Source organism: Pinus tabuliformis, chromosome 4_2 (assembly GCF_031772625.1).
Source record: "Pinus tabuliformis cultivar Carrire ecotype Pingquan chromosome 4_2, CPIR1, whole genome shotgun sequence".
Taxonomy (NCBI): domain Eukaryota; kingdom Viridiplantae; phylum Streptophyta; class Pinopsida; order Pinales; family Pinaceae; genus Pinus; species Pinus tabuliformis.
The window spans coordinates 346,672,072-346,698,473 of NC_142304.1; the positions used below are offsets into that span (position 1 = coordinate 346,672,072).

At 40.6% G+C, this 26,402-nt stretch overlaps 2 protein-coding genes across 4 annotated transcripts in view; both read left to right on the plus strand.

Moving 5' to 3' along the window:
* The first annotated feature begins 501 nt into the window (after positions 1-501).
* Positions 502-26,402, plus strand: part of LOC149169338 (Ribosomal protein L9/RNase H1) — a 98,470-nt gene continuing 72,569 nt past the window's right edge. Inside the window, exons 1-3 of one of the 3 annotated variants that reach the window (XM_089428661.1) lie at positions 502-921; positions 1,035-1,169; positions 23,102-23,212. In XM_089428661.1, coding sequence (XP_089284787.1) covers positions 766-921; positions 1,035-1,169; positions 23,102-23,212 — 402 coding nt within the window. In that variant the 5' untranslated portion in view covers positions 502-765. The remainder of the gene's footprint in view (positions 922-1,034; positions 1,170-23,101; positions 23,213-26,402) is intronic. The other 2 variants (XM_089428662.1, XM_089428664.1) reach the window with 2 other exon arrangements.
* On the plus strand, positions 23,679-24,129 carry LOC149169339 (protein STICHEL-like 1). Its single transcript, XM_089428665.1, has 2 exons — positions 23,679-23,727; positions 23,835-24,129. The coding sequence occupies exons 1-2, from the start codon at positions 23,689-23,691 to the stop codon at positions 24,063-24,065; spliced, it is 270 nt and encodes an 89-aa protein (XP_089284791.1). The 5' UTR covers positions 23,679-23,688; the 3' UTR covers positions 24,066-24,129.

A 26,402-nucleotide genomic window follows, 5' to 3' on the forward strand; every position in this document is an offset into this window, starting at 1 on the left:
TAATAATAAGATCAATATCACATAAAACACTAAATTGATATAAAATTAAAACAGAAGAAAGAAGAAAGAAAAAAATTGGGGTCATCTACTAAGGCGGAGGAATTGCCCGGACAGCTAAAAGTAGTCGGAATCTAGCCAAAAAATCTCAAAAAATCTTGTAGAGGCAGTGTTTGAATCGTGTTTTTGATGGTGTAAATGGATTCAACACCATCAAAAACATAAAGGACACCTAAAATTTTGCAGTTTAACAACTATAACTTGGATTTACAAAAACTCTTGTCGGATTTCTCTAAATATAACCAAAATTTCCATAACTTTCCAAGCAATTCCTCTGACTAGTTAGACTACGGCAAAAAAATTATTTTTAAGTCCAAAAGGGCTAAAAATAATTTATTGTAAAAAAACCTTATTATTAATCCTTTATGATTTAATAGAAACAATCAGAAAATACACATACTCTTATTATTAAGCGTGAAACAATCATTAATTGGATGAAAATATTTTGTGTATATGGTAGAGAAGTGAATGAAATGCTCATCCAGGCCCTAGGTGGGTAAAAACCTTTTTCGGCAGAGCGGGTATAAACATTAAGAGACTAAAGGCAGAGAAGGCACAGACAACGGTCGAACCTGTAACAATTACAATATTGAACACAATAAAACAGAGGAAGAGAGGAGCAGCATACCTTGCAAATTTTTTTTGGACGATGAATGAAATATTCAGGTTGGATTGACCTAGTCAGTACTCGGGAGACACTGGTGGAAAATGGGGCGTTTGCAGTTTGGGCGAACAGTGTTGCAGCAACTCACAAAGTTGTCCAGCAGCGCCGCAAGAGTAGGCTCAGGGCACACAGAGCTTCCATGGACCTCCATAGTGAGGGGCATCAGATTTCGGAAACAGCTCGAATGCATTCTTACAACGGTAACTGATAATGAAATGCCGATTGGTTTTAATGTTCTTCCCAATTGAGCTCTGCAAGATCAAATGGACTGTTTCTTGCTGCTCTTCTCATAAATACCCCCTGCTATCTGCAGGATATTAATAAGCTGGGGAAAGCAGGGGAGACTGTGAAAGTCACTCCTGGTTATTTCCGGAATCATTTGATGCCCAAACTGCTGGCTGTGCCGAATCGTGACCAGTATGCGTATCTCATCAGAGAACAACAGAAGGTATATTCTATATCCTTTACTCTCTCTCCTCCTCTGTGGTTGATTTCGTTCGAAGAATAATATCAGTGTAGTCATGGCTTCTTTTTCCCAAACACGAAATTTCTTAAAGTGCTAATGTTCTGCTGCACTTCATTGGCTGGTATGTTGCGATATTCTAATTCATTTCTTAAATTCAATTTTGCGTTCACAAGTCATATTCTTTTCCATTCAATGGTTTGTTGGCATATTTAGTTTTGCTTCGCATTGTGGGTCTGAAGCTGATTTCATGGATGGCATTACCGAACTGACCTTTCGTATTCATTTCAATATCAACACAACATTAGCACAACGAATCATAGAGTTTGTTCCAACCTAGGTAGATCGACGCTTTACAATGGCAACACAGAAAATTTATTTAAATGATCAACGAACCATATCAGTTTTTACCTACTACCAACATAGAATTGGGATGGTGAAAAACAACCAAACTTGTATTCTCCCTCAAAGTCCTCTCATGTAACTTTTATGTTTTAAAGATCTATCATATCATGTGGCATGGTTAATGGTGTTTGGTTAATTGCTATAATAGCCAAATCGATTTCTTTGATTTCTTTGATACCAGTTTTTAATAACTTGAATCAACTCTTCTAATATCACTTTTAATAACCTTATCTTCTACTTTGTAATAATGTGAATTTTTGTTGTGATATCACTTATAACCTCGATATGGCATACCCGGGCACCTCCCAGAGACAATGGGGCACTAAATCCTTCGATCAGTCAACCGAGCTCATGTGTTTGCATACAAAATAAACATTGATTTTAACTACAGAAGCCTTAGATCAGAAATACTTATATGTAATTAAACCTAAAATGTTGCCAAGGGTGTAAAAATTTCTGTTTTCCCACCCCGGTTTTCAGTTTCTCCTTATTTCTCCCATGTAGTTAAATGCCCATTCCCATAACCATACATTTAACAGACTGGAAAAAATAAATATTGCTGAAAACACAAATTCTGGAAATTTTTTAGAATGCTGGAAATTGCAGAATTAAAAATCAGCAATCAAAAACAGCCATTAAAACACATTAAAACACTGATATTTTTGGTCAACTTGACCCTGGAAAAACCCCCTACAACTCTTGGGGAAAACCAGTTTGAGAGCTCTTCTTTATTTCTGAAAATTGCCTTTTTACAGTGAGAATTATTCAGCAAAAAATCAGCAAGCAAATTTACAACTTATCTCCTTTCCCGTGCCTCACAGCAATCTGGAAATTACAGCAAACAGGACAGCAATAAATGCTGTACGACCTCCGTTTTGTGTGCAGAAAAATCAGCAAACCGCTCCTCGATGTTTGTGCAAAAATCTGCCTTTCACTATGTGCTGAATCAGCTGTACAAATCTGCTCAACTGCTGCCTTGGAATGTGTGTCAAGCTGCTGTCTCCTTCTCCTTCTTGCTCAGAAATCTCTCTTGCTCTCCTTCTCCCAATCTGCTCATGAAAGAATGAATGACCTTTTCCTCCTTTTCCTCCTTTAATATAACTCCAAGTGACTTTTGGGTGATCCAAGTGACTTTTGGGTGATCTCTAAATCCAATGGCTGAAATAGATTTAGATCAATGGTTGAGATTAAATGCTCATTTAAATCTCACTTTCTATTTTTTAATTCACCCCACTTTAATAAAGACCCACTTAGTCATTTATTTCCAAAGTCACTTTTCCTTTCTAATTTTTCATTGACTTTATAAAAGTCACTTTAAAATTAGACTTAATAACTTTATCACTTAAAGTCACTTTTAAATTAGATTTAACTTTATAAAATTATAAAGTCACTTTAGGAGAAAAATTAAATTCTTTTGGACACTTTTCCCTAGGCCAAAGATCAAAGCCTAAGGTAACCACCTGTCCTCCGGTACCAAATTTCAACACTCCCTCTTACCGAGGAAGGTGTTCCTCACCACACCCATCTTGTCTCTGAAGTAGACATGCTTGCCCCGTGGTAAGGCTTTGGTAAGGATATCTGCAACCTGCTCATCAGTGGAAATATACTCAAGCTTCACAGCTCCCTTCTGAACATAGTCTCTGATGAAATGATATCTGATCCCGATATGCTTTGACCTGTCATGAAATACTGGATTCTCCGTGAGTTTAATGCAACTCTGATTATCACAGTAAATCACTGAAGGTCTCAACGGCTGACCAAATAAGCCAAACAACATCTTGCGAAGCCAGATAGCCTCACAACTAGCTAGACTGGCTGCCATATACTCTGCTTCCGCTGAACTCAGTGCTACTGACTGCTGCTTCCGGCTGAACCATGACACTACTGCTGAACCCAACCCAAAACAACACCCTGAAGTGCTCTTCCTATCAGAAGCACAACCTGCCCAATCAGAATCAGTGTATCCTGCCAATCTCACTCCATCTCCCTGCCTGTAGTCCAGACCATAATCCACTGTCCCCTGCAAGTACCGCAAAATGTGTTTTGCAGCCACCCAGTGAACCTTCCTAGGCTCACACATAAACTGACTCATCGTGTTGACTGCAAAACAGATATCTGGTCTAGTGTTGACCAAATACATCAAGGAACCAATCAGCTGCCTGTACAATGTGGGATCCACCAACTCGGAATCCGAAGCATGAAGCTTCTTCCAGTTGGTGATCATCGGTGTCGACATGGGTCTACAATCCTCCATGTGGAATCTGCTAAGGATGTCCACAATATACTTCCCCTGCCCCAGGAAGAAATGCCCCTCCTCCTGCCACACCTCCAAACCCAAAAAGTAATGCATCAAGCCGATGTCCTTCATCTCAAACTCCGCCGCAAGATCTCTCTTGCAGTGCTCTATGAGTCTCTCTGCACCTGTAATGATCAAGTCATCCACATACAGCACCAGAATGAGAGGCTCCTCACCAATCACAATAAAGTAAAGGTTCGGATCTGCCTCACTCTTTGTGAAACCCATCCCCTGCAAGTATGCATCTATCCTGGAGTACCAAGCTCTGGGAGCTTGCTTCAGGCCATAAAGGGCCTTCTTCAATCTGCACACATGGGACTCCTTCCCATGCACCTCAAAGCCCTGTGGCTGCTCAATGTACACCTCCTCCTGTATGAAGCCATTGAGAAATGCGGTCTTCACATCCATCTGGTGGATCTTCCAACCCATCTCTGCTGCTATCGATATAATGGAGCGGATCGAAGTATATCGAGTCACGGGAGCGAAGGTCTCCTCATAATCAACTCCCTCTACCTGGGAGAACCCTCTAGCCACAAACCTCGCTTTGAATTTCTCAATGCTGCCATTTGCAGCATGCTTTACCTTGTAAAGCCATCTGGAAGTAACCACGGATTTGCCCTCAGGCCTCGGCACCACCTCCCAAACATCATTCTTCATGATAGAAGAATACTCCTCCTGCATGGCCTCTCTCCAGACCTGCTGGCTAGCTGCCTCCTCATAGCTAGAAGGCTCAGAGTCAAGGATGCTGGTAACCATCGCCATATAGCTACAGAACCTCTCAGGTGGTCTACTCTCTCTGACCGGCCTCTTCGGCTCAGCAACAGATGTGGCATCTCTCAAGGTGTCCTGAAGCCACTTGGGCTTCCTCTTCCCTGAGCATGCTTCTCCCATAGGAGAATGAAACTCCTCCTCCTCATCACCATCAGTAGCCTGAACTCCTGACTGTCTGTCTGCTGTCCTCCTGCCTGCACCTGAACCTGTAGAAGCTGAGGTACCGTGTGAACTGTCCATCAGTGGACTCCCTAGTGAACTGCTCTGTGAACTGCTCTGCATGCTGCCCGAAGCACCACCCCTCTGGCTCGATGAGCCACTGCTCACTGACGGACCTGACATCCTCATAGATGTACCTCCGGATCCTCCTGATCCCTGCCCACTGGATCCCTGCGACTGACTCAACTGCTGCTGAGGGTCTGGCTGATCCAGATACTCTTCACTCCCGTGACCTCCTAAAGGCCCTGTCCTCCTCGAACTTCACATCCCGTCTGACAACAACTCTCCTCTGTGCAGGAATGTAAATCCGAAAAGCCTTTGAGGTCTCACTGTAGCCCACAAAGATACCCTTCTCTGCGGTGGGCTCTAGTTTGGTCCTCTTCTCCTTGGGTATATAGGAGTATGTAATGCATCCAAAGATATGAAGATGACCAAGATCAGGCTTCTTCCCAGAGAAAGCCTCCTCCGGAGTCATGTGCCGCAAGGCACGATGCGGACTCCTGTTCTGCAAGTAAACAACTGTGTTGCAGGCCTCTGCCCACAAGAACAATGGCAACCCCTGATCATGTATCATGGCTTTGGCAGCCTCTATGATGGATCTGTTCTTCCTCTCCGCAACCCCGTTCTGCTGGGGGTTGTAAGGAACAGTGAACTCCCTCCTAATGCCTGCCTCCGCACAATAGTCAACAAACTCTCCAAGGGTGTACTCTCCTCCATTGTCCGACCTCAAGGACTTGATCTTTCGACCTGTCTGAGTCTCCACAAGAGCTCTGAACTCCTGAAACCGCTTGAAGACCTCACTCTTGGTCTTCAAAAAATAAATCCAGGTCCTCCTGGAGTGATCATCAATGAATAAAACATAGTACTCATATCCACTCAAGGAAACATGAGACATCCGACCGCTCACATCGGAATGAATCAAATCAAGTATCCCCGTCGCTCTGCTGTCACTGCTGGGAAAAGGGGATTTGGCAAACTTGCCCATCGCACAACCTCTGCAAGTATCAAAGTGATCAGTACTGAAATCTGTCACACCTGTAGTGATCTCCCGCAATGTCCTCAAGGCTCCATGATACATATGTCCCATCCTGCGGTGCCAAATCTCACACAGCTCAGAACTGCTAACTCTGCTGTCGGTACTACTGCTCAATGCCAAAAGGGGTTGGAATGCAAACTTGTACACCTTTGCATGGCGTACACCTATCACTCTAGCTGAATCAGCTGGAGTGTCCCTGGGATACATCAACACCTGTCCTCCCCTGAACAGTACCTCATATCCTCTGTCCTCCAAAGCTGAGACGGATATGAGGTTCTTCCTCATCCCTGGCACATAAAGAACCTCTGACACCTTCAAGGGAGGTTTGGACTCCCTCTGAAATGTCACTGTCCCCACCCCGACTGCTCTAACAACTCTGTCATCACCGAGTACTACCTCAATATCAGTGCCACTTTCTGAAAGCTCTGAGAAGTACTCACGGACTCCTGTCATGTGACGTGAAGCCCCACTGTCCACATACCAAATACCTGTAGATGCTCCGCTAATCGAGGGAAAAGCATGCTCCCTCTGAACCTGTGTGGCAGGTGATCCTGCACTAGAGGACTCACACATAGTGAACGCAAACTCCCGGTCAAAACGACCTACAAAGTCCTCAATCTCTGCTGAAGCTGCCACGTCCTGGTTCTTCCCCTTCTTCTTCTTCTTCTCCGGACACACAACTGCATAGTGTCCCATCTTTTGACAATTCCAACGCTTCACCTTGGAATAGTCCTTCTGTGAGTTACCCTGTTTACCTTTACCTTTGCCTTTACCCCCACCACTGCTTGTGGAAGCCTGCTTCTTCCCTTTGCCTTTCTTGCCTCCTGCCACCAGTGCTACGTCCTCATCCTGCTCAACTGGCTTGGCTGCCCCAAGCTGTCCTTTCTTGATCTCTGTCTGAATATAATCATCCCAAAACCTCTCCCATGTGGGAAGGGTTTCACGTGCACAAACCCCATCAGCAAAGTTCAACCATGAACGGGGGAGGCCATTCACTGCAATACGCACCAACTCAGTGGATGGAATGGCCTCTCCAATCGCTGCCAACTCATCTCTCACATTGGTAATCTTTGTGAGATATCCAGCTGCACTATCATTCCCCATCTTAATGTTCTTCAGCTTCTCCTTCAGGACCATCTTCCGGTTCTCATTGGTACTCTGGTAGAGATTGGACAATGCTGTCCACATCTCATGGGCATTGCTCTTTCCTCTCACATGAGGAATGCAATGGTCTTTGATTCCGTCTAGAATCAACCTCTTACCCTTATTGTTCTTCTTTTTATACTCAGCCAACTGAGTAACATCAGTGGACACAACAACAGGGTTCTGTGCGGTATGCACCATGATATCCCAGACTTCTGCCTCCTCAAAGATACTCTGCATTCTCTCCTTCCAAACGCTGTAATTTATATGCCCATCCAGCCTATCCTCCACCCTCAATCCCAATGACATCCTGCTGTCCTAAAACTGAAAAATAGCACTGCTGTAGTAAAGATAAAACTGCTGTTTATGAAAAAATCAGCTTGCTGGAATTTTCTGAGTGAAAAATCAGCAACTGTAATTTTTCCTTTTGCTGTCCCAAACTGCCCTTCAGCACTCAAGCTCTGATACCATGTAAAAATTTCTGTTTTCCCACCCCGGTTTTCAGTTTCTCCTTATTTCTCCCATGTAGTTAAATGCCCATTCCCATAACCATACATTTAACAGACTGGAAAAAATAAATATTGCTGAAAACACAAATTCTGGAAATTTTTCAGAATGCTGGAAATTGCAGAATTAAAAATTAGCAATCAAAAACAGCCATTAAAACACATTAAAACACTGATATTTTTGGTCAACTTGACCCTGGAAAAACCCCCTACAACTCTTGGGGAAAACCAGTTTGAGAGCTCTTCTTTATTTCTGAAAATTGCCTTTTTACAGTGAGAATTATTCAGCAAAAAATCAGCAAGCAAATTTACAACTTATCTCCTTTCCCGTGCCTCACAGCAATCTGGAAATTACAGCAAACAGGACAACAATAAATGCTGTACGACCTCCGTTTTATGTGCAGAAAAATCAGCAAACTGCTCCTCGATGTTTGTGCAAAAATCTGCCTTTCACTATGTGCTGAATCAGCTGTACAAATCTGCTCAACTGCTGCCTTGGAATGTGTGCCAAGCTGCTGTCTCCTTCTCCTTCCTGCTCAGAAATCTCTCTTGCTCTCCTTCTCCCAATCTGCTCATGAAAGAATGAATGACCTTTTCCTCCTTTAATATAACTCCAAGTGACTTTTGGGTGATCCAAGTGACTTTTGGGTGATCTCTAAATCCAATGGCTGAAATAGATTTAGATCAATGGTTGAGATTAAATGCTCATTTAAATCTCACTTTCTATTTTTTAATTCACCCCACTTTAATAAAGACCCACTTAGTCATTTATTTCCAAAGTCACTTTTCCTTTCTAATTTTTCATTGACTTTATAAAAGTCACTTTAAAATTAGACTTAATAACTTTATCACTTAAAGTCACTTTTAAATTAGATTTAACTTTATAAAATTATAAAGTCACTTTAGGAGAAAAATTAAATTCTTTTGGACACTTTTCCCTAGGCCAAAGATCAAAGCCTAAGGTAACCACCTGTCCTCCGGTACCAAATTTCAACAAAGGGATGATTTTCCACCCATCCATAGGCATTTTCTATGAATTTGACCTCCAAGCTTAGGCTATGAACTGAGAAGGACAAGGGCACCTCTCTATCAGGCTCATTCTCAGAGGTATCTCTCCATAGATGTACACAGCAACCCACTACTAAACACCGAAGAACTAAAGCAGCCCATGCATCCACAGATAGCAACATTGCAACAATTAGTTGGGTAGCTTTGCTAGCCTATACGGTAGCTCAAAGCATCCCTTGTCAGCCTTCACTCTGGAGAAGGGCCCATATCCCTGCCGACCTACCAGCCAGGGCGAGGATACCATTAAACTACTAATGCAACCAGCTTCTGTCTAAGGCCATCAATGCTAGTCCTTTCATGGAAGCAGGAAAATAAGCTGAACAAATAATTACAGGTTTATCTCAAAAGCTGTGTGTCATAGACAGGACCTTGTACACATTGGTCATGGGTGTTCATCCTTTAGCCATTACACAGAGGTCAGCAACAAAATACAAACCCTATTTCAATGGTGCTAGCAGCTCAAGCGTGAAGGGACAACAAAAAAACAAGAATAAAACGAATGCCTAGAGAGATGCATATCTAGATTGAGGACGTAGGTGTGCATGTATATCAGGTGTTGATTTTATTCTCAAAGCTCATATGGTCAAGCCACCTATCAAATCATGAAGGAAGAATTAGGTGAATGCCACTTGTTTTCTCTCTATCCCCTTTTCACCTTTGCCACTTGTCAAGTCATAGGCATCCATATGTGCACTCTATATTAATTCACTTTTGAGTGATTACATCTTGCAGCCTTGCTCACCTAATCGCGTTTTGGTTCAACTTAGGAAAAACAAAGAAATCCTAGATAGCTATATATTCACCAGTGGTAGTAGATAGTGGAATATTGAGTGCGCGAGAAGGAAAAGATGAAGGAAAACCCCAAGATCACGTGCCTAATCGCACCTTGGGCGAATTGAGTGAAGGGAGCATAGATCAAAGAAGGAAAGTGCATGAAAATGTAAGGCCATAGCTTGTTGATTTTTATAGCAAAAAATTACATGGGAAGGTTAAAGGTGCCATACTTAAGCATTTTATGAATGTGAGAATATTGTAATCTATTAAAATTTTAGTTTATTAGATGGTAGGCTAACATAGCAACAATAGCAATGAGAGGGGTTTAAAGCTCACATCACTCTATCCAAAGGCAACATAATTCATTCCAAAGCATCCATAACATGCGACAAGGGTTTCCTAATGCGAAAATAGGCATGTGGAAATAAGTGCACAAAGAAAGCATCACATAAAAATGATATTATATGTCTAATCCTCCATCCAAGGTCCAAGCATATGATGTACAAATAGTCCAAGGAGAGAGCTCTTCAATCCCCAAAGTCTTAACAACCATTATAATGAAGAGAGAGCTCCTCTTTGTACTGAATCTCTTCTATTAGACAATAAAATATTACTTTCCTTCTAACTAACTCCATGATAAGTCAAACAAATAGTAACATATTGGAGTAGTTAGGTCTCTCTTCAATCCATGGCTGACAAATCAAGGCATGTGGACACAAAATCTCCAAACTACTCGTCCTCATCCAAAAATAGTAGTAAAAGAACAAGATGATGCTCATGAGGGGTTTGGGGGTGTACCACTAAAAATAGGCACTATACTAAGTGCCCACATGGAATGTGCCCTTCAAGACAATCACCAAAAATAGCAAGAAGAAACTTTCACTGTTCAAAAATAGAAATGAGACAAAGCAAAGGCATGCAAAAGCCACATGCATGCCCTCCATGTATGCCATATGCCTCTCAATAAATGCCCTCCATAACCACCTTAAATTAAATAGTATATGTGCCAAGACGAAAGGTAAGGGCAGGTGACGACACTCTCCAAGTAGGTCAAAAGATGCCAAGTGTAGTTGAAATATCCATGAATAAAGATTGGATAGCGCCTAGGAGAGGTGCACCCTAGAAAAGTGTGTCATCATGTCATGCAACTACCTCAACCACCCAACAAATAATATCTCCATCTGAAGTGCGCCCTAGGAAAATGTGCCAAGAGTGATTAGACCTCATCAATAAACCAATAAAAAAACTCCTCCAAATGCCATGTCATAAATATGTCTAACCAACCCAAGAGAGTGTGCCCTAGAGAAGTGTGCCAACCTCTACAAGAAACAATAAAATAATCCATGCCTTGAAAACTATACCCAAGAAGGTGGCGCTCCACAAGAAAGCCTCAACAAACTCCAAGTAACCATAATGAGTGTGAAAAGCAAGCCATTTGAGTAGGGTGCCCAAGCAATTAACCTTAATCTAACAAAGTACACTAACTTAACCATTGAACAATTTAATTAACCTCAACATGTGTGCACAAATATTAATGCTAAAATATAACCATAGTCCCTCTCTAATAGTTGTTAATATATTAACTCACCATGAACATCTGTGCCAATGAGGTGTGCATGTTATGCCATGTAAATAAAAGACATTCTCCCTAGCAAAACCCCACCATGATAACAACAAAACATAAAGCCCAACCTAAGGTGCATCATCGCCAAGGGATTATTATTTCAAAAATCAACATCCAACCTTAGGAAAAGGTTGATCACCGACAAATCATATGTAGTACCCACCCCCCACCTCCCAACCTTTTAACTAAAAATTAGGAAATAACACATCAGTGAAGGTACTAACATCATCAAACACATTCCCCTAGATAATTTGTAGCAAATGTTTCATCATTAAGTTATGTCAATTAGGAAAACCCCACAAAGGCAACATGCATCGTCCCACCATGAACAAGATGAAGTACCTCTAGGATAAACAAGTAAACCACAACCACATCATAATGATATAGCGTGCTCTAGGACACTGACTGTTGAAAATGTAGCGAGCAAGGTCTTCTAGCTTGTGCCTTAGCTAGTGAAGACATCAGTTTGTCCTTCTCTCAGTATGAGTGCGAGCTCATGAGTTAGACCTCAGTTAGGATGAGTTATTTCCAGTTTACTGGAATAATCATCAAGTTAACATGCGTAGAGTTGGAGCTTCAGTTAAGTGAAGTCTTCATCAGTTTGACTACAGAACGAAGTGGCAGTTACAAGTTCAGTTAGAGTGAGATAATCTCCAGTGTTGATTGGAGAGAGAACGAGTTAAGAACTCCAGTGTTGATTGGAGAAAGGACGAGAAAAACTCTCAGTAATCTCTCAATCAGAACTCGACTTCTAAAATAGAATTGGGCCTCCTTGCATGCTCAAATTGGGTCTATAAAGAGGAGGACGAAGGCATAGGAAATTATAAGTTTTTGTGCACAAGGTTTGTGAGGCAAGACAATTCTCGAGTTTGTGAGAGTATCTTTGATTGTGGAGAGCGCAGATCTTGTGTCCTATGAAATACGAGATCACAAGTGCGCTAGAATTTAGAATATTGATTGTGCGCAGTTTTGAGGAGATGGTGTCCTAAGAAATAGGAGGCAGGAAGTGTGCAAGGAAATAGGAGGACTTGCGCTAAGTAATAGGAGCCAAACTTGCGTTAGGAAATAGAGGATTTGCGCAATGAAATAGGGCTACCAAGTGCGCCAAGGAAGGAGGAGCAGGATGAAGCAAGAGGCAGGGCAAGTCAAGGAGGTAGTAGGGGAACAATTGCGTGCTAGAGGGCTGAGATCAAGTAGAGATCAAGGCAAGTTGAGATCAATTGTACCAACTAAGATTCGTGAGAAGCAAAACGCTTTCTCAGAGAGACAGATTGCTTTGTAATAGATCCAATTGCTCGAGAACAATCAATAAAATACAACATCAAGGAAGCAGGTTTTCCCTGTTGTGCATGTGTTTTTATCTTTCGTGTTTTATTCCGCTGCTTCTAATTTGTTAAGAGACTTTGTATCTTGGTGAAAGTAAACTAGATTTCAGTTTTCAGATATTCATTTAAGTAGTTGCAGAGTTTCATGGAATTTTAACATGGTATTAGAGCAAAGATCAATATAAAGACCAACACCAAATTAATCAGTCAGTGAGGAGCACAGATTAAGAAGGAGGCTTGCGCTAGAATTTGAAGAGAAAATCTTTGGATAACAGTATGGTGTTCCAAGGACTAAGGTCAGATCATAGTTTAGAGGGAGCCTCGAACTTCCGCTGATGGAAGGAACGAGTCTTAGTGGTGTTGGAAGATAATGGGGTGCTAGAATTTGTAAAGAGCTAGATAACTTCACCTCAAGATGCCTAATAGTTGATCCAACATTACAAGAATGACACCAAGGCGAGGAGGATTGTTCTTGAGGGGGTTAGAGATCATATTATTCCTCATCTCCATGAGAAGAAGACAACACATGAGATGTTTAAAGCCATCTTAGATTTGTATCGAGGTTCCAGTGATGCTAGGAAGTTGCTCTTAAGGACAAGCTAAGAAGTATATGAATGAGCAAAGGAGAGCCTATCATCACATATCTTTCAAAGTTCACATAGGTTTGAGATGAGCTAGCTGGAGTGGGCATGGCTGTAACAGATAGTTTCTATGATGTAGTAAGTGGTAGAGAGAATATTCCCAGTAGGGAAAGGTTATGGAGTGATTGCGTTGAAGAAGAAATCCGAAGAGGAACAAGAGCTTGTAGAGAAGCTCTAGCAGAGGATGAGGAGAACTTTGTCCTGTCAGGCAAAGGTAGCAGAGCCAAGGACAAGAAGGGACAAGGAGAGGCTGAGTCCAGTCAGAAGGGCGAGAAGAATAAGAAGGATCTATGCCACTAAGTGCCCTAATTGGAAGAAGGAGTCCAGTAAGGATCATGTGGCTGCATCAACGGAGGTATATGCGTTCTCTGCCCAATTCAAGAAAGATTTGTCATTGATAGCTTGCATGGCAAGCTCAACAGACAACAATGTATGGTATATTGATTTAGGAGCATCCTTCCACATGACTGGGAACATGAAGTATTTCAGCTACCTGAAGGCAAAGGACATGCAGTTTGATATTGAGCTAGGAGATGATGGCAAGTACTCAACTAGGCGAGTTGCTACTGTCAGTTTTGAAAGGGAGTCAGGTAGCTTTCTCCATCTAAGAGATGTCCTCTATGTTCCAGGCTTGAAGCAAAACCTTGTTCCAGTAGCTACCCTTGAGGACAAGGGTTATGATTGTTGAGAAATCTATAGGGTTGCAATTAGGATGATTTCTCTTATACTTGATAACTGCTTGTGATGTATTTTTACTTTTCTTACTTATTAGCTTCTTCTCTTATTATTATGTTGTTCTTATCATCAAACAACTACCAAAAACATGAAGATCAATAGTACACAAGAACACAAGATGTAGGCTACAAGCCAGGGCCAAAACCTCTCCACTTGAGAGGAAAACCCACAAATCTCTTCTCTTCTTATAGATTATTCAAATGACGAATTCCAAGACCTCTAGACCAAGACCAATACCCTTCCAAGGCCAAGCCAAACCTTCTTGATGATGTGCTTCTTCTATCCAAGTCAAATCCAGTCAAATATCTTCCAGCGACACAACTTCGACCCCCAACTACAAAATTTTGGCCTCCACTATAGGTTTGAAATTTCCAGCCCCTGCAATAGTAGTTGCTTCCACACGTGTGAGCGAAATTAGGGTTTCCAAGGCTTCCTTTGTCCTTTGCTTGGGTTGCTTCTCCTTTTAGGGCTTGAAGGTGACCTAAAATCCTTTCTCCGACCTTCTTTCTGCAACTTTCACAATTTCAACCTTATAGCTACAAAATCCTAGCCTTCTCTTCACACATGAGAGAGAGAGAGAGAGAACCCAAAAATTTCATCTTCCTTCCTTCTATCCTTCTTCGCTTTCCTTTCTTTACCTTTTCTTTGCTTAGATGATGAGAAGTGAGTGAGTGTCCATAGGAGGTCGAGTTCCCTCCTATATATAGGTTTCCAAGGAGGACGACATGCCCTAATGAGACCGACTTCTTAGCTGCCAGGCTGACTTGGTCTTGCAGGGGTATTTTGACACTTTAAATACAAAAATAATTCTTTTGACATGTTACAGTATGCCCAATGGGGTCTTCTTCATACGACGATGACTCTATTGACTTCTTGACACTAGGACAAACCCTAGAAGCATTCAATGGGTGCTTGACCTCTAAATAAAATGACCTTGAGCATGAAACCCATGCTTCAAAAAATAACAATAATAATTTTTCTTCCTTTTTATAATATACAAGAATCAAGAGTACATTTCATATTTATGAAGACCGAACCTAGTTACACATTTCAACACTCCCTCTTCACTAGGAAGGTATTCATAATGGTACATGGACATTCTCAAAATGAAGAGATCACTTAAGAAGAGTCGGATTGGTAAGCCATCTTATAAGCTATCATTTCAGCTTATCTCTTTGCATCTCATCATACCAACCAGCATTGTCTCGACTAACAACTCTATCTCTCCACAAGATGAGAGCACAATGCTGGTGAGACCAATGATTGATAAACACCATCATCATTGTCTCGCAAGACACATACCCCACATGGGTGTTCAAAGGGTATGTCCTTTTAGGACAATTCCTGTCTTGGAATAACACATCCTCAAGGAATTTCCTCTTCGACTACTCTTACATATTGGATGCCCTACCTCATCCTCGAAGAGTATCAGAAACCATATACTTACCCAATCCTCCATTCTTTCTTCACAAAATGGAGACAGGAACAATGTGTCTATCTCTCCCTCTCGACTAGGGAGGATTTATCAACCAATCCAAGCTTGTCTCTCAAATACAAAAGCTTCTTATTAGGAAGAGATTTTGTCAAAATGTCAGCTACCTGCTCATCAGTGGAGATATACTGTAGCTGCAACACTCCATCTTGCACCAAGTTTCATATGTAATGATACTTGTTATTTATGTGCTTTGTCTTTCCATGGAACACTGGGTCTTCAGACAACCTTATGCAACTGGTGTTATCACAAACTATAACTGTAGGGTCTATCAATCCTTCAAACAGGCCGGACAACAACTTCCTCAGCCAGACAACTTCTCTGCTTACTTAACATGCTACAATGTATTCAACTTCAGCACTACTCAAAGCAATTGACTCTTGCTTTCTACTCATCCATGATATCACTGAGGATCCTAAACTAAAACATTCTCTAGTAGTGCTTCTTCCATCTATCTCATTGCCTCCCCAATCAGAATCTGTATATCCAATCAATTGGACATCATTCTTTCTATCATACTTCAGGCAATAATGGATTGTTCCTTGCAGATATCTCAGTATATGCTTGGCTGCTATCCAATGGTCATGCTTGGGCTCTATCTAGAACTGACTGAGAATATTCACTGCAAAACAAATGTCTAGTCGAGTATTCACCAAATACATCAGAGAGCCAACCAATTGCCTATACCTTGTCGGATCCACAGGGCTTGAATCAGAACTTAGCGCCTTCAAATTTGTGATCATGGGGGTTGTCATAGGTTTGCAATCCATCATGTCAAACCTTTGCAGCATCTTAATCACATATTTTCCTTAACCTAGATATATCTCATCTGGTCCTTGCCAAACTTCCAACCCCAAGTAATAGTGCATCAACCTTAGATCCTTCATATCGAATTCTGTTGCCAATTGCTTCTTGCACTCTTGAATATGACCTTCCACATCTGTTATGAGAAGATCATCCACATACAGATGAATGATTATGCGTTCATCCTTAACTACCTTGATATGGAAATTCAGATCAACAGAACTCTTCGAGAAGCCCAATCTTTGTAGATATGTGTCCATCCTTGCATACCAAGCCCTTGGAACATGCTTAAGGCCATAAAGTGTCTTCTTCAGCTTGCAGACGTGAGTCTCTCTACCATTCGCTTCAAATACCAAGGGTTGTTCTATATAAACTTCTTCATCAATAATGCCATTCAGGAAAGCTATCTTGACTCGTGACATCCATTTAATGGATGTTCCATCCCATCAATGCTACCAAAGAGACCAACGATCATATAGTTGTGTACCTAGCTACAGGTGTAATTGTCTCTTCATAATCGATGCCTTCTTGTTGGGAGAAACCACTAGCCACAACTTTTGCTTTATATTTATCAATACTTCCATCTGCTGCATGTTTAATTTTGTAGAGCCATTTGGAAGTTACAACAGATTTGTCTTCAGGCCTAGGAACGATTTCCCAAACTCCATCTTCATTATTGATTGATATTCTTCATTCGTAACATCTTTCCATTCTTGATGATTGACAACATCTTCAAAGGTGGATGGTTCTGCTTCAATCAACTTTGTCATATAGGTTGCATACCCTGAATACCTTTTAGGCTTCTTACTTTCCCTAAATGTACCCTTGGCTGCTCCATGTCCTTTCGCATCTTGAAGAGTAGACTTCAATCAATTTGTTCTCTTTCTATTTTCAGGAATGATGACTTGCTGCACTAGTTCACTGAGACCTTCTTCTTCATGATTTGAATCCTCTTCCTCCCTAGGACATTCCTCAAATATCAGAAGTTCTTCATCATCAGAGTCAATTGGGAGATCTTTTGATTTCTTATATGCAACACTTTCATCAAAGATCACATCTAGACTTACTTCAATTCTGTGCCCTTCCTTAATGTAGATCCTATATGCCTTCGAAGTGTTACTATAGCCAACAAATATACCTTTCATGCTTGTAGGATCTAACTTCTTTCTTTTGTCTTTTGGAATGTGAATGTAGATAGGACAACCAAATATTCAGAGATGGTCTACACATGGTTTCTTCCTAGTGAATGCTTCTTCAGGAGTCATGTTGTTTAGTGATTTGTGAGGACTTACGGTTTTGAATGTAGACAACAGTTTTAGATGCTTCACCCCACAAAAATTTAGGCAAGTCTTGATCATGTAACATTGTTCTAACACTTTCTTCAATCGAGCGATTCTTTTGTTCTGCTACTCCATTTTGCTCTGGATTATATGGAACTATCAACTCCCTCTTAATTCCAACCTCCTTACAGAAAGCTATGATCTCTTTTGATGTGTATTCTCCTCCATTGTCAGATCTCAATACCTTTATCCTTCTTTTTGTAAGATTTTCTACTTCTGCTTTGAATCCTTGAAATTTTTCGAACACTTCATCCTTGGACTTTAGCAAATAGATCGAAGTTTTCCTTGAGTGGTCATCAATGGAGGTTACATAATATAGACGACCTCCAAGAGACTTTGTAAACATAGGACCACAAACATCAGAGTGAATGAGATCCAAGATTTCTTTTGATCTTGAAGCACTACTTCCAAATGGTTTCTTAACAATTTTACCTATTGCACACTCCTTCATGATCTGCCTTAAGTTCAGGGATGCCATTCACCATTGAGTTTAGATTTGGTAAGATTTTGTAGTGAAGGTGTCCAAACCTTCTATGCCAAAGCTCACATGGATTGGCTTCAATGTGAACCAAAGCTTGAGAGAGAGGTGTCAGCAACCTGTAGAGTCTTCCTTCACAAATCCCAATGACTTTTGCGTTGTTGATGCTAGAGACTTTATTCCATACCATAACATTTCCATCTATAAAAGTGACTCTATCTCCTTTATCTTCTAGACATGAAATAGAAAGTAAATTCTTTTGCAAACCTGGTATGAATAGAATGTTGTTGAGATGTATGTTTCCTCCATTCTCCAGCTCCAGCGAAGTTGATCCAATTCCTCTTATAGGATAGCTCTTCTTATCTCCAAGTTCAACAAAGTAGGAAGATTTTCCTCTAGATAGGGTCTTTAGTTGTTTGTGCTCACCTGTCATATGTCTGGATGCTCCACTGTCAATTACCCATATATTTTCATCTTCAAACATACCTGTTAGTGCTGAGAATAACCCTTTGTCTTTTGTAGGAGAAATCTTGGTCATATGATTCTTCATAGATAATAGGAGATTCAAAAATGCTTTGATGCCTTGCTTGAGGTGACTTGCCATCATAGAAAACTGCTTCAATGACTTCTTCAATGATGTAGTGATCTTCATCATGCCCTTTGTCAACCTTAGCTTTGATACCATGTTGAGAAATCTATAACGCTGTAATTAGGATGATTTCTCTTATACTTGATAACTGCTTGTGATGTATTTTTACTTTTTTCTTACTTATTAGCTTCTTCTCTTATTATTATGTTGTTCTTATCATCAAACAACTACCAAAAACATGAAGATCAATAGTACACAAGAACACAGGATGTAGGTTGCAGACTAGGGCCAAAGCCTCTCCACTTGAGAGGAAAACCCACAAATCTCTTCTCTTCTTATAGATTCTTCAAATGACGAATTCCAAGACCTCTAGACCAAGACTAATACCCTCCCAAGACCAAGCCATACCTTTTTGATGATGTGATTCTTCTATCCAAGTCAAACCTGGTCAAATCTCTTCCAGTTGCACAACTTCGACCCCCAACTACAGAATTTCAGCCTCCACTGTAGGTCTGAATTTTTCGGCCCCTGCAACAATAGCTGCTTCCACACGTGTGAGTGAAATTAGGGCTTCCGAGGCTTCCTTTGTCCTTCGCTTGGGTTGCTTCTCCTTCTAGGGCTTGAAGGTGACCTAAAAGTCCTTTCTTCATCCTTCTTTCTGCAACTTTCACAACTTTGACGTTGTACCTGCAAAACCCTAGCCTTCTCTTCGCGAGAGAGAGAGAGAGAGAGAAATAACCCATAAACTTCGTCCTCCTTCCTTCTATCCTTCTTTGCTTGCTTTTCTTCTGCCTCTTCTTCATTTAGATGATGAGAAGTGAGTGAGTGTCCATAGGAGGTCGAGTTCCCTCCTATATATAGGCTTCCACGGAGGACAACATGGCCTAATGAGGCCGACTTCTTAGCTTCCAGGCCGACATGGTCTTGGAGGGGTATTTTGACACTTTAAATACAAAAAATATTCTTTTGACATGTTACAATATGCCCAATGGGGTCTTTTGCATATGACAATGATCTATTGACTTCTTGACACTAGGACAAACCCTAGGAGCACTCAATGGGTGCATGATCTCTAAATAAAATGACCTTGAGCATGAAACCCATGCTACAAAAAATAACAATAATAATTTTTCTTCCTTTTTACAATATACAAGAATCAAGAGTACATTTCATATTTATGAAGACTGAACCTAGTTACACATTTCAACAATGATGCCATCTTCAACAAAGGTAAGGATTACCTCAAGCACTTAGGTTTTGGATGTAAGAAGCAGATAAGTGTGAGGATGGAGAATTTGTACTTGCTACAGGTTGAGATAGGCACAACGTTGAGAAACAAGGTAGGAAGTGTGCAGAGCAAAGCTCTGAGGGAGTCCTTAGAGCGAGAGCAGATTAAAGCTCCCAAGAAGGAACCTTAGCTAGTATCACAGGTTAAGTCTTGGCTAGTTGGCAAGTGGGCCGACCAACAAGATGATGAGGAGAGGAAACTAGGGCGAGTGGAGACAACCACTCAGTCAAACACTCCCAGTACAGGGAGAGTTCGAACCAAGTGGGTAGATGAGGTATTTAGGGAGGATCAAAAGAGAGTTGGACCTCCCAATACCACCTTCAGGAAGAGTAAGCAACCACCAAGATACACAGGGTACATGGTACTGACTGAGGTGATAGATTCGCAAAGCATGGTTGGAGTCTTCTAGTTCAAAGGGGGCAGCTGTACCAACAGATAACGTGGTAGTGTTGGAGATAGATCTAGGTGGAAGAGGTTCTTCGAGAAGTACCTTCCTCGCTAAGAGGGAGTGTTGAAAATGTAGCGAGCAAGGTCTTCTGGCTTGTGCTTTAGCCAATGAAGACCTCGATTTGTCCTTCTCTCAGTATGAGTGCAAGCTCTTGAGTTATATTTTAGTTAGGATGAGTTATTTCCAGTTTACTGGAATAATCGTCAAGTTAGCATGTGTAGAGTTGGAGCTTTAGTTAAGTGGAATCTTCATCAGTTTGACTACAGAACGAGATGGCAATTGCAAGTTAATCTCTAGTGTTGATTGGAGAGAAAACGAGTTAAGAACTCCAGTGTTGATTGGAGAGAGAATAAGTTAAGAACTCCAGTGTTGATTGGAGAAACGACAAGAAGAACTCTTAGTCAACTCTTAATCAGAACTCGACTTCTAAAATAGAATTGGGCCTCCTTGCATGCTTGAATTGGGCTTATAAAGAGGAGGACAAAGGCACATGAAATCATAAGTTTTTGTGCACAAGGTTTGTGAGACAAGACAGTTTATGAGTTTGTGAGAGTATCTTTGATTATGGAGAGCGCAGACCTTGCGTCCTAAGAAATAGGAGATCACAAGTGTGCTAGAATTTACGTGATAGAATGTGCGCAGTTTTGAGGAGCTGGTGTCCTAAGAAATAGGAGGCAGAAATTGCGTAAGGAAATAGGAGGACTTGCACTAAGAAATAGGAGCCAGACTTGCGCTAGGAAATAGGGCTGCCAAGTGTGCAAGGAAGGAGGAGCTGGATCAAGCAAGTGACAGGGCACGTCAAGGAGGCAGCACGGGAACAGTTGCATGCTAGAGGGCCGAGATCAATTGTATCAGCTGAGATTTGTGAGAAGAAGTAGAAAGCTTTCTTAGAGAGACAATTTGCTTTGTAATAGATCCAATTGCTCAAGAACAATCAATAAAATACCACATCAAGGAAGCAGGTTTTCCGTATTGGGTTTCTTGAGAAAAAAAGTGTGTCAATTTGTGTGCATGTGTTTTTATCTTTGGTGTTTTATTCTGCTGCTTCTAAATTGTTAGAATACTCTGTATCTTGGTGAAAGTAAACTAGATTTCAGTTTTCAGACATCTATTTAAGTAGTTGCAGAGTTTCATGGAAATTTAACACTGACAAATACAACCAAGGGGTTGAACAAAGCAATCATATGTGAGAAGAGCACCAAGCAGCAAACAGTCATCCAACCAAGGACAAATGAACTCCCCCAACGAAAGTCCTGCATCAAATGATCCAATGCAATGAAGAGAAGGGGCTCCATGAAAATGAATCCCCCCAAGTCAGTCCAAAAACTCCAAGGAACCGGCAGCAGATCTCCATCATTGTGATGCAAATCACAATGTCGAATCCCATACAACATGAGGTGTAATAGATGCCATGTTAGTGGCCCTCTGGTGGCTGGTGGCTAACATGTTGCCCCATTGGGTTATGTTAACACCTCTTTAGTGTTAGACTAGGGCTTCCTTCTATTTAGATTAGTGTTTATGGCAGAGCTGACGTAGGGTTATTTCAGAAGCTTAACACCTGTATATGTGGAGTGTCTCAACACAATTTTTATCATCATGCTATTTTATCTCTTGTACACTTCGTGAGATCATATGCAATAATAGATAATGGAGTACAATGGTTCTTTTGTATATTGTATGTTCCTGGTTTACTCTTGATTATTATTTGTGGAGCCTACATCTTCTTCCGAATCTTAACATATGAGCTTGTGACAACTTGTTTGACCATGCACAATGGCCTTATTGAACTGTTACATTGACTTATCCTGCAATTCCACCACAGCTGTTTTAACATAATTTGACTGATGGTGCCAATATGGGCCTCCAGCTTCAGTTTCCCATGCGAATCGTTGCCTCATGCTTCAATTCCTCTGCCTTGTTTTGGTGCTGTTTCCCATCTGCTACAATTCTTGGCCATGTTCGCATTATTGTATGCCCACAAAGTTTCCATCCCAATTGTGACTTCTCAACTGCCCTGGTGGTGGGTTCTTATGCTTCCAAATGCCACTTAACTTGGCTGTGCTTCCATATAAACTATAAAGTTTGCATATGCACATACGCAGAAATGTTGTAGAAGAGGAGTATTAAATTATTGATATGGAACAAAACCCCAACATAGGGATATCCCACTGTAATAAGATAGTTTGGAACATCACATAGAAAGCAAAAGGTAGAGAAGAGAAACTTGATATATTAATCAATGTGTAGGTTTGAATACATCTTGTGATGTCTTATGAAGGAGACATAAGTTGGTGGCAACCACCATATGTAACCAAAACAACATGTGACTTCAATAAAATTACTGAAGTCAGTTTTACTTAATTAAAAATTCCTATTTCAAAAGTACACTGTCACCTGTGTGTGCATGATACCTGACGGTTATTAAAACATATATTTTATCAGGTTATTGGTTTGTTGTTCATGTCATGTTAAGTGCGAATGTCATCTAAGATGGTTGACCTTGAAAGTATCGTAAGAATGGAAGTAGTGATATATAGTTCTTAACCCAATCTGGTTGATCCACTTCCTTTTCCAGTGAATTGATTGAATATTATGCTTTTGGACATGGGTTCTTGATTGGTGGCAGTATGTTCTCTTTTCCAAGTATAATGTTACTTTGATTTTTCTGTGAAAATTTTGTTACTCGATTACATTTCTGTTGTTTTGAACTTTTGTGTAATTAGTCAGGCCCATTTTCTCTGTTTCATGAATTATTTTTTGTTTCTTACAGCTAATGATGTTAGCGGCGTGGCTTTGTTTTTCAACATTTTTAAATGGGTGGGTGGGATGGATGGAAACTTTTTACCTTAAGGGCATTCTCGTGGATTCATTGTGTGAGCTCTCATTAATGGCATATGGTGCACTGACAATTTTGTGAATTTGTTCATCTTCTCAGCTCTATCAGCGTCATGAAGAAGAGGAAAAAACTGTGGTAGTTCAGAAAACAGGGGAAGAACAGATGGAAGAGTATAAATCTGCAGCAAGGCGTTTGGATCGTGGACTCGTGGTATGTTTTATGTGCTTTTATAACCTTAAGAAATAATGCTACGGTAAAACATGAAATCAATTTTCTTCAGTAGATAAATGTTAATCTTCCTTGATGATCAATGCCCTTCTCATGGATGTGATCTACTGTTTTATGTGCATGTCACCAGGTGAAATTCTTTGATGCAGAATTTGTTTGCATCATTTTGCATGTCAAAGTTAGTTTTTTCAAATAAATTCTGAGACTAGGGGCGTCATTTATATAAATATATTCTGATTTGTAAACTGCTGTTGATAATCCACTGCAATAGTTTATCACAACAGTTCTTACAATATTCTGAAATCTCTTATTATTCGGTGTATTACGTCAGATTTCAGATTTAACATTATTAGATTAGCGCACAAAATACTGAAATAAACTGAAACTGAAATGAAAGAAGCAAGCAAATGACACAGCATGCACACAATGTTAATATGATGCAGAAGGATGAGGTCTATATGATGGAGAACCCAATTCAGGAAAAACCCATTTTGAAGGTGAGGTATATGCCTTACTCTTTTCTTTTCAGTTATGAAATGCAATTACAAAGAAAGAGGCACTCACTACAGAGCTGTCATGGACACCATTACTACCATTATAACAGGAGATTGGAGTTGTTTCTGAAGACGAATTGTTAGATCTGCTGGAACTGAGCTTATCAGCCGACACAGCCAGAATGGTAAAAAGTACTAGGGAGTTGATGGATTCTGGTATTGAACCAGTGACATTGATGTCTCAGTTAGCAACTCTCATTATGGATATTCTTGCTGGTAGGTACAAGCTTGTAGATGCTAAGCACATGGGAACCTTCTTCCGCAGGCATTCTTTAACATAAAAAGAATTAGAGAGACTGCAGTGAGCCTTGAAAATTCTTTCAGAAGCAGAAAAACAGCTAGGGATTTTGAATGATCGGACATCGTTGATAGCAGCTCTTTTGCAGTTTGGTTGTGGAAGGTCTCCTCTGCTGCTCACTTCTGCTGGTATTATTGTCACGCTAAGTACTGTAGCTGTGAAAGAGAGGAATCAAAATAGACTCTTCTATTCTGATTCATCTTCCAGCCAAGTTTTGGATAAACAACAGTTTGGAGCTTGGCCTGAGCAGCTGGATTCCATTATGGTCCTAATGTCCAGTGCAGGGATTAAAAATAGCAGTTTGAAGAAAGCACAAACCATGTACTCAAATAAGGAAATAAAGGGGTACTAGTCTCTAATACTGAAGCACAGATTCGTGCAGCAGGTTACTCACCTGCGTTGGATGTGGGGGAAAGTTTCTAAGAAGCATTAATAATAACTATAGAAGAATGTTGTTTAAATACTTTGAGGCAGTTGTTACACATGCAAACAAAATTGGTGTCAGTTTTTATAGGGGAAAATTTTGCAACTTTTCAAATAGAATTCTGGCATCCTGAACTGAAAGACAGCTGAAGAGTATTGCAAATTCAATTCCTGCAGCGTGGAAGTTAGGATCAGTCTTGTTTCCTTCCCAGCTGAAGTAGAGAATATTAGGTCTAGAAAAAGCTCAACTGAGTTGCCAAACTCTTCAGCCGTTAAAACAGGAATCCTTTGATTATCACAGAAACAGGCAACAAGGTGATGAGCAAAGATTTCATCATGATGCATGTCACCATTTCACATTAAGGATGGGGGGTAGTAGATGTTGTTGATGCAATATTGACTACAGTTGCTAGGAATCATATTGCAACAAAGGGTAACCAAAAACCCATCTATATTGCAACAAAGGGTAACCAAAAACCCATCTCCAGTCTCTCTAAAAAAGTACATGCATTTCGATATTCATTTTGAAAATATCTGTCTCTAGGATAAGCCTTCTCAACTCCATAATCGATAGACAGTCAAGAGCAATCAAGCCATATGAGCTAGAGAGTGCCAATCCTTCTAGGCATGTGAAGTAACATCCCACAGATCCCCCCAAAAGAAAATGCCCGATTTGCTAAACCTGTGTGCCTGAAAGTTAGGCATCTCCGTAACATCCGAACCCCACAGCCTCTAGCTCCAAATTCATGGCATGCTAAATCCTATCCCAAACTGATGGCCTCCCAATTCCAATAGCTTACAATTTTTCTATGTTACATGGGGACCCGCCCCTACCAAAATTCATGGCGTTTCCTTCGTCCCGACAATCCAGGTATGTTGTTGGAACTCATTGGAAACGTCCCCAATTGGCCAGGGACGCCATTTGGGACGTGGGGAGTTCCAAGCTGTCCCTGGACCATCCCTAATAAAACTGGGACTTTTACTTGATGTCCCAAACATCCCTCGATAAATCAGGGACATTAGGATGTCTCCTGATATCATGCGTTTAAACTTTAAAAAAATGAAATTTAAAAAATAAAAACTAAAAGTAAAAAAATAAAAAATAAAACTAAAACTATGTTTCTAAACCCTAAATCTATCCTATCCACACACTACCACTCACCATACACTCTCACTCACAGGTGGTGGCTCACTCCACTCACATGACTCACGAGTTACAAAGGGTGAAGGTAAGAGAGTCGAGACCATCAGTATCGACAGGCGAAGGTGAGAGTCGAGACTATCAACAACAAAGGAAATGGTGTAGCAGCAATGACGAAGGGAGGAAGCGCATGTAGCAGTGGCGTGAGGAAGGGAAAGGCTGCCGCTTTAGTGAAGAGTTTGAGTCACGATTTGTTACAGGCTGCAGCGAAGGAAGGAAAGGGATTGTTAGCAACCGGTTACAGCGAAGGAAAGGAAAACAACCTGAAACAGGTAGCAAATTCAACAAATTGAGGATGCTTAGAAACATATTTTTCAGTCTAGCATGTTGATATTAAAATATTGTCTCAATTTTTTTTATTTTTTCTTAAAATTTTTAAATGCCATTTTCTTTTAGCATGTTGATATTAAAATATTGTCTCATTTTTATTTTTATTTTTATTTTTTCTTAAAATTTTTAAATGCCAGTTTTTTTTTAATTTCAGATCTCAACTCCAAAAACAAATCAAATGGACAACAATACATCAACAATTGCTCAACCTGAGGGTGAAACATTAGCAGGGGCAACAGAAATTTCTGTTTTAATCAACACAAAGAAAACCTTGCTTGAGTTTGTCAAAAAAATCACCAAGAATAAGAAGAAAAATAGTGGTGGTTTAGAGGATTGGGTATGCAACCTTTGTGGTCATAATTTTAA